Here is a 7529-nt window from a genome sequence, read left to right as displayed (position 1 = left end):
ATTTCTTTTATACAATCAAATAAATTATTGTTTGTTTCATTATGTCTGATAGTATAAACGTTAGAGTTTAAAACCTGAATGAATAGCCACTATTCCGCATGTCATGTTTTCATATGTTACATTCCTAAAACCTGCTTCCTCTATCATCTCCTAAAACAGTATTATCAAAATTAAATAGACTCCTATTACGAGTACACGAGTGGTATGTCTGTATCATCTTATATACCTTAAATTCCTCTTGTTTTGGGAACTTCCTAATACTTTCAACAAGATATTGATAAGCTTGCCACTCTCCGGCTATGAGCGTACCCAATACAGGTATTATTTGAAATGAATATTGATCATAGAACCTACATAAGTTGTATTCTATGATTATTTTTTTATATAAAACGTGTTATATTTTTAGATTACGTAATTACCATTTGAAAACATTATTGTCCACATGACTAAACTCTAAACACATGAAACGTCCACCTGGTGTAAGTACTCTGTACGCTTCAGAGAGTACCTACATGAAATATTTGTTCTCCATGAAAAATCAATTTACTCTGCTTTGGGAGAACATGCCCAGTATGAATTTAAATCACCTTATCAATATGTGTCACATTTCTTATACCAAAAGCTATCGTATAAGCAGTATATGAATCATTTTCGAAAGGTAACTGTTCTGCATCACATTGCTTCCAGTCAATGGAAACATTATCTAGATTTGTCCATCCAAGTTTCTCAGCTCTAACTTTACCAACTTCCAACATATTCTTATTTATGTCAGAAACTGTTACGGAGCTTTTCAATCCTTGGTGATTCTGCGTATTCTTCAAATAATTCAAATACCTAAACGTGATATCTCCTGTACCACCAGCTGAATCTAATAATTTACTTCCATGAGTCGGTCCAAGTCTCTGAATGAAAATATCTTTCCAAAGACGATGAATCCCAAAACTCATAGCATCGTTCATTCGATCATAGGAATTCGCTACATTTTCGAAAACCGTGTAGACTATCGAAAAATACAATACAATCGTTAACAAATGGATAATTAGTGACACGAATTATAGATCGTACCTTCCTTCACCTTTTCACTTTCTTTAACAGTTTTGTACCCGAAATGTGTCGTTTTCTCATTCTTGTCAGCCGCGACAGTCTCGGAGAAATGTTTTTTAAATAAGAAACTGATTCTTTTGTCTTTCGTTAAGTTCATTAAAAACCTTCCTTTTTTAATCATTTTCGAGTGCTTGAATAATGACGATATATGTATTTATCTATTAGCCATGAAATGAAAAATAACTTAATCCTCACATTTATCAAGTGCTGAAGGTTATCTTCTAACTACCTACACTTCGACTTCACTATTCTCTCATATATACATACAGTGCTGATACATGCATACAACCATACAACTATTTACCGCAGATAAAGTTCAATCAAGTTCAACGTTTACTACATACACAGCAATTTGCAGAAGGCAAGAAAAGACAAAAAGTGCCATACACATTTTTATACTTTTCCCAATAAGAATTATGATTCTTATTTAAAAAACGTTGGTTATTGTATATATAAAAGTGCACGCTCTTTTATAAAATCCTGTGTCTATTGGAATAATCATACTTCCTTTGCAAGTTACACAAGTAATTAAGTATGCTTCGAATCTGTTCGTTCCCTTACCCCTCTTATTTGTAATTGAGCTATATCAGACACGTATAAGTTGATTTATTGAAACGGTCAATTATAATTAGTCGCTGTACTGACTAGAAATGCGATAAGTTTAAATATGACATTCCACAACTGTGTAAAATCGATAGTTCACTCTACATCGTTGGAGAACCTGCGTAGTACCTGTTGATTTTTCCTCAAAACGTTTCTCTCCACCGCAGGTAACGTGACCGACCTCATACGTCATGAATACTTTAAAATCTTTTCTCTCATTTACATTTTTCATATCTTTTGGCTCTTTCTTATATCAGTTAATTAGTATTAAGCACATCTTAAGAAATGTTCGTTGTACAATACGTCATTACATTAGTCACGAAGAAGCACACTTGTTGAACATCATTTATATACGAAAGTATTATTTTTACACGTTATCTACAATGTCATCTTAATGCGATGATTGCGTTAGGTGTAGTAAGAAGTATAAAATTCGTATTTTGTCAAATCTCATATATGAGCATGTTCGATGTAGAAAGAAAAGAGAATCGTTTGAAAAATGCAGAAAAATGTTAACAACTTCATAATGTGTATTGATTAATAATATCCTTGACATTATGTAATACTTTTATTTTTGTAGATGTTTTTATATATATGTTTTAGATTATTTCTAAATTTGTATGAATACGAAAGGTATTTGACAGACAGAGCCATATGTTGAAAAAGTATGCTTGCATTTCATTGAATTGACATGTTGGATAAAAATCTAGTACATTCTTTGCATAAATGCGCAAACTAGCTGTAGCTTTCCTTTCACTTTTCCTTCTACCATGTTACTCAAAGATGTAGTAAAATGAAAAAGAACAAATACACAGAATTGGTTACAATATTATTGTACAATGGAAAGAATAATGTCGACTGCTATCTTTAAAGATAGAAAGCGGAAAAACCCAAGTAAAATTATGCAAAGAAGGATGCTTAGAATTCGATTTTTATGTTGAATTATGTCTACAAGTTATGCTTATGAATACCAGTTATGTTTAGGTATGTCATTGATTTATTTTAAATTCTTTTTATTGCATATCATCTTTACACTTTGTGGTATATCCAGTTATTTGCCGAACATATGTCATGTATTAAAAATATGATTATCAAAATATGATTTTCAGACATGGAGCAAATTGGAGAGCCACGTATAAACCTCGAGGGTTTCAAACCACTTACAATATTAATGGAAGTGATTGGAGTTGTATTGGTAATTCTAGTCCTTGTTTGGTGCACCACTTTTAGAGGTGGTTTTGCTTGGAAATCGAATCCAAAATTAGAATTTAATTGGCATCCTCTGTTAATGGTTCTTGGATTCGTCTTTCTATATGCCAATGGTATATTTAATACCTCGAATAGAATTAATTTGTTTGCTTACCAATTTAAATAGGATTAATTATTTGATTATTTTAGCTATGTTAATATACAGAACACAGAGGAATTCCCGAAAACGAAGGCTGAAACTAACTCATGCTGCCCTGATGTTTGCCATTATCATATGCGTTATAATTGCTCTTGTAGCTGTGTTCGATAGTCACAACTTAAGTTCACCACCGATTCCGAACATGTACAGTCTTCATAGTTGGGTCGGGCTTACTAGTGTAATTTTATTTTGCTGCCAGGTATAAGCACCCATTCACTTATCACTCCTCCATATGTATACTTATACGATGATCAGTTCACTAAATCTTGTAGTAATATTTTACTCGTCTTGATTTAGTGGCTGGCTGGATTTCTGTCGTTTCTTTACCCAGGATTTCGAGCACCGTTACGTTCCTCTTATTTACCTATACATGTGTATTTTGGCGTAGCTGGGTTCGTTGGCGTAATCGCTTCTTGTCTTCTAGGGCTCAATGAAAAAGCAATTTTCACGCTAGGGTACTTGAAGAACTCTATGCTATAACATATACGTCGTACATTTACCTCGCCTAAATTTAACAATTCATGTAATTCCAGGGCCGATTATTCGAAGCTTGTAGACGAAGCGGTATTAATCAATGTCATCGGACTCTTCTTGATCATCTTTGGAGGTTTAGCGGTGTACTTGGTGGCCCAGGAACGCTACAAACGTTTACCTAAACCAGAAGACGAATCGCTAGTTAGCGGCAGGCCTCAATGAATACTTACCGCGACATATACAAAATTAATTTGTCTTTCAAATATGTAAGCACCATTCGTTTGTACATTGCGTAAAGTTTTAATAACGTTCAAACCATTCCAGATCTTAACATATACTTAAGACTTTTACTGAATCATCCTATAATTCTCTATGTCACTTAACTATATTACACAATACGTGTGTCTCATAAAATTGTTGATTCTAATTCTTATATGTAAAGTATACTCGGACTACATGATCTTATAATTGTTTTAGCATATTTATATAAATACATGTATACTATTGATCTTGTACTTATCTGGAATTACATTTACGGCGATTGAAATGAATGCATTTATCCCAAAAAATATATGTAAAAAAATATTTATCTCGCAAGCATACTATAACGATTGTGTTTTTATTTTTCCTTACGTATTTATAGCCAACTGATATTTAATATCGAATTTCAAATTGTTTCAAAGTCTCCCGCTTGCTCTCTGAACAAACACGAGCTGGTAATGCGCAAGTAAAACCCTACCCTACCCCTTTCGGTTCCCATATCTGGGTTATACATATCAATGTATTAGGTGTACATACGTATATATTATATGCCGATGTATCATATCGGATCACGCTGGGCGTAGTAATAATAAAAGTGGTAAACGAAAGCCACCCTCTTCGAGGACCAGCGTCCTCAAGCGTCGATCTTAACGAACATCGGTTACGTTCAATGGTTAACCAAATCCCCGTGCCCCAGGCCAAGTATGAATTATTAACTGACGTTCGACAGTGAGTTGCATCTTCTTTTAATTACACAATTGTTCGTTAAACCGCCTGTAACGCAATCTATACGTCTTCATTTCTATTAGCTCAACAATACACTAGCTGGCATCATCTATTTATAACAAGTATTTGTTGTTAGACTACAGTTTCTTTTTCTTCGAACGATTCAAAGAAATTATCCTGCGTGGAAACTTCTTCCTATTTTTCTACAACAATCATATCTATCGTCATTTATAATCTTTTATAATTATATCCTTAACACAGGAAGTTAATCAAATTCAACGTAAGAATAATGATATTTTTACGGTATTATAGTGAACATTACTATGCTTGTTTTACTGTGCCATTTTTATAGCAAACATTTGATATTGTTTATTTAATAATACTACCGTATTATGATATATGAGTAAAATTCCAGAACAATTTATCTCTAAAATAATCTGTGATTATTTCTTTATCTTCATGCTTATAAGATTGTTCACCTTTTGCTTAAAGCTGTTTTGAAATATGTTTTGCCCAAATACCTTGTCAGTATTCTTACAGAAACTGTATGTATACCGTTTGATATATTAATAATTAATTAGTAAAATAGTACAGTTTCTTAACATATCCACTTTTGCATTTTCCCCTTTGTGTACTGTATCATATGTGTGAGCACATAAGTGTATGTCAAAAGTTACAGGTGTGGCTATTGATTATTCTATATTTACTATGGTATACCTACCTACGTGGATTAAACCACTGAGCATAAGTGCATGTGCAATAAATTAAAACTTGCCAAGTTTCAATCTTACAAAACTTTTTTCTATATCACGGTTAATTGATTTTCGTCTTTATAAGTATATTCCGATCGAAGATAATTGAATGAAAATAGCATTTAAGTTTTAATAAAATTCTATAAATCTTGATACTTTTTTTAGACCTCGTTGGAAAACACAAGTTCTGTGCTTGGTGCTAGTGTCATTGGTACTTGGAATTCTTTTTGTAACACGTGCTTGGTTGGGGATCGTTATCCTTCGCTCGCCGAGAGCTGAAACGGTTGATCCGGAGACGGTGATAGACAATGCCAAGATTGCTACGTGGTTACGTCGGGCTCGGATGTACGCCGAGTCGACGAAGGAGAACCAGAATGCGGACAGGAACAACAGTATCAGTTCGCCACAACACTTCTACACAAATTTCTCAGGGTAAGAGGAACGGTTGACGAATCGCGACGAAGATTATGTTAAACTCCTTTGTTCTCTTTTAATAGGCAGATCATTGTCTGTTATTACACCATACAGAGCGACCTGAACACGCTCTGGGAGCTCCGTCCGTCGCACATTGACCCTGATCTTTGTACGCATATTATCGTGGGTTTTGCGAGCGTGGTGAACTGCAGCCTCGACTTGGACAGCAGTTCTACCATCTACCAACAAGTAGTCGCCTTGAAAAAATCGCAACCTGAATTGAGGGTCATGATCAGTGCCGGCGGTAGTAACGAGCTCCACTCAGGTTTCTCAGAAATGATCAAAAACCATTTTAACAGGAAACGGTAACTTCTCTGCCTTTGCACTTTCACTAATTCGTATGTAAAATACAATTGAAATACCGATACATGTTTTATAGATTTATAAAGTCGGTATTAAACGTAACAAAGACATTCGGCTTCGATGGATTAGATTTAGACTGGGAATTCCCTGCGTGGATCGGAGCCGATGAACGTGAGAAAATTCGTTTTGTACAATTATTAGAGGAATTGCGAAGGGAACTTTACCGCGCCAAAGAAAAATTGATTCTCTCTGTCGCGGTAGCCGCTCCACAAGCTATCATCGATCAAAGCTACATGGTCGCGGAAATGGCAAAGTAACAATCGGCTCTCAATTTTGTTGAATATTTATGTAAAGCATACAGCAATAAAGTACGAAATTATTTTTGTTTAGGTACGTGGATTTCGTGAACTTGATGTCGTACGACTATCACTTTTACGTTTGGTATTATCCGATTACTGGACTCAACGCGCCGCTTTATCCACACGCAACGGAATCTGGCTACCTGTCTACCCTGAACGTTAATTTCTCGGCTCACTATTGGCTGTTAAAGGGTATGCCAAAGGAAAAGCTAATCATCGGCATTCCGACTTATGGCCACTCGTACAAATTGGACAACCCGATAAATCACGACTTGTACGCGCCAGCGAACGGATTTGGCAATTTAGGAAGCATGGGTTTCGTTCCTTATTTTACAGTCTGCGAGTTCCTGCAAAACGAAGCGAAGAACGTTTTCGACGAAGAAAGCAAAGTTCCGTTTGCTTACAAAGACAGAGAATGGATCTCTTACGACGATGTTACAAGCATTCGTCACAAGGTAACGTTTCCTGTTTCAACGTGTAAGGGAGATATTGTTAATAAAAATTGTTTGCTTCATACGTTTCAGGCTGAATGGATTCGTGCAAACAATTTCGGAGGTGCAATGATATTATCCTTAAACGTTGATGATTGGAATAATACATGCAAATTTAATGAGAGTTTTCCTTTAACACGTACTGTTACCAGGATCCTCAGGTATCATGAAGATTAATGCATTTATTGCATTTCCTTTCTTTCTTATTTACATTCCAATAAAAAAATATCACATTCCCGAAAAAGTATTCAATCAATAATTGTTATTTCCATTGTTAACTCAAGTTTTTATAGTTGCATAATGAGAGTTCATTTCTGCGTTGAGGCTCTTACTATTTCCGCGAAAGAATATCTTCGCCAATATTATTACCTCGTAGTATAATAGTTACACAAAGTACAACTATAATTTATTCAAAAGCGTTACAGGGGGTGTGCATATGTTTTCTTTCTTATTATTAAAATATTGAGTAATTTCGTGAGAAAATCAATAAATCAAACTCTTCTTACAACCAGAGATAAAGCCAACAAAAATATTTGTAATGTGTTTGACTTAAAAAATTTTTGATCGACTTTTA

General features: G+C 34.7%; 3 protein-coding genes and 1 long non-coding RNA gene across 8 annotated transcripts; 2 read left to right on the top strand and 2 right to left on the bottom strand.

Moving 5' to 3' along the window:
* On the bottom strand, positions 1-1752 carry Coq5 (ubiquinone biosynthesis protein COQ3, mitochondrial). 3 transcript variants are annotated; one of them, XM_018035894.2, is made up of 6 exons: positions 1666-1752; positions 1066-1234; positions 588-1000; positions 420-508; positions 227-350; positions 1-150 (listed from the first exon to the last, which is right to left on the bottom strand). In XM_018035894.2, the coding sequence occupies exons 2-6, from the start codon at positions 1223-1225 to the stop codon at positions 61-63; spliced, it is 876 nt and encodes a 291-aa protein (XP_017891383.1). In that variant the 5' UTR covers positions 1226-1234; positions 1666-1752; the 3' UTR covers positions 1-60. The 3 variants fall into 3 exon arrangements, with proteins under 3 accessions (XP_017891383.1, XP_017891379.1, XP_017891382.1); XM_018035890.2 differs by having other exon boundaries at positions 1066-1262; positions 1666-1750; XM_018035893.2 differs by lacking the exon at positions 1666-1752 and adding an exon at positions 1300-1434.
* Positions 1753-1785: 33 nt separating this feature from the next.
* On the top strand, positions 1786-4197 carry LOC108631742 (cytochrome b561). 2 transcript variants are annotated; one of them, XM_026819086.1, is made up of 6 exons: positions 1793-1874; positions 2581-2691; positions 2817-3029; positions 3106-3314; positions 3413-3570; positions 3649-4197. In XM_026819086.1, exons 2-6 carry the CDS (start codon positions 2652-2654, stop codon positions 3809-3811), a joined length of 783 nt encoding a protein of 260 aa, XP_026674887.1. In that variant the 5' UTR covers positions 1793-1874; positions 2581-2651; the 3' UTR covers positions 3812-4197. The 2 variants fall into 2 exon arrangements, with proteins under 2 accessions (XP_017891385.1, XP_026674887.1); XM_018035896.2 differs by lacking the exon at positions 2581-2691 and having other exon boundaries at positions 1786-1874.
* LOC113465151 (uncharacterized) lies at positions 3682-5267 on the bottom strand. The gene is made up of 3 exons (XR_003389982.1): positions 5056-5267; positions 4388-4779; positions 3682-3767 (listed from the first exon to the last, which is right to left on the bottom strand). It is a non-coding gene; the product is annotated as an uncharacterized LOC113465151 (long non-coding RNA).
* Positions 4421-7349, top strand: LOC108631743 (chitinase-3-like protein 2). Of its 2 annotated transcripts, none has more exons than XM_018035897.2 (6): positions 4421-4579; positions 5494-5760; positions 5826-6107; positions 6182-6418; positions 6496-6919; positions 6989-7349. In XM_018035897.2, the coding sequence occupies exons 1-6, from the start codon at positions 4521-4523 to the stop codon at positions 7130-7132; spliced, it is 1413 nt and encodes a 470-aa protein (XP_017891386.1). In that variant the 5' UTR covers positions 4421-4520; the 3' UTR covers positions 7133-7349. The 2 variants fall into 2 exon arrangements, with proteins under 2 accessions (XP_017891386.1, XP_026674886.1); XM_026819085.1 differs by lacking the exon at positions 4421-4579 and adding an exon at positions 4770-4879.
* Positions 7350-7529: the final 180 nt, after the last annotated feature.

The sequence above is a fragment of the Ceratina calcarata genome, unplaced genomic scaffold (assembly GCF_001652005.2).
Source record: "Ceratina calcarata isolate Rehan_Ccalc_2016 unplaced genomic scaffold, ASM165200v1 scaffold93, whole genome shotgun sequence".
In the NCBI taxonomy this organism is placed as follows: Eukaryota; Metazoa; Arthropoda; class Insecta; order Hymenoptera; family Apidae; genus Ceratina; species Ceratina calcarata.
The sequence above is the reverse complement of the archived record's forward strand: the minus strand, read 5'-3'. Positions and strand labels throughout refer to the sequence as shown.

Excerpts from the sequence above, each read along its gene's own strand:
- Coq5 (XM_018035894.2), bottom strand. The coding sequence starts at position 1,225 with ATGATTAAAAAAGGAAGGTTTTTAATGAACTTAACGAAAGACAAAAGA. Across the intron at positions 351-419 it reads GACAATAATGTTTTCAAATG|GTTCTATGATCAATATTCAT; the intron begins GTAATTACGTAA and ends CAACTTATGTAG. Across the intron at positions 151-226 it reads CAAAACAAGAGGAATTTAAG|GAGATGATAGAGGAAGCAGG; the intron begins GTATATAAGATG and ends ATACTGTTTTAG.
- LOC108631742 (XM_026819086.1), top strand. The coding sequence starts at position 2,652 with ATGTCTACAAGTTATGCTTATGAATACCAGTTATGTTTAG. Across the intron at positions 3,030-3,105 it reads CGTCTTTCTATATGCCAATG|CTATGTTAATATACAGAACA; the intron begins GTATATTTAATA and ends TGATTATTTTAG. Across the intron at positions 3,571-3,648 it reads AAAGCAATTTTCACGCTAGG|GGCCGATTATTCGAAGCTTG; the intron begins GTACTTGAAGAA and ends ATGTAATTCCAG.
- LOC108631743 (XM_018035897.2), top strand. The coding sequence starts at position 4,521 with ATGGTTAACCAAATCCCCGTGCCCCAGGCCAAGTATGAATTATTAACT. Across the intron at positions 6,419-6,495 it reads ATGGTCGCGGAAATGGCAAA|GTACGTGGATTTCGTGAACT; the intron begins GTAACAATCGGC and ends ATTTTTGTTTAG. Across the intron at positions 6,920-6,988 it reads TTACAAGCATTCGTCACAAG|GCTGAATGGATTCGTGCAAA; the intron begins GTAACGTTTCCT and ends CATACGTTTCAG.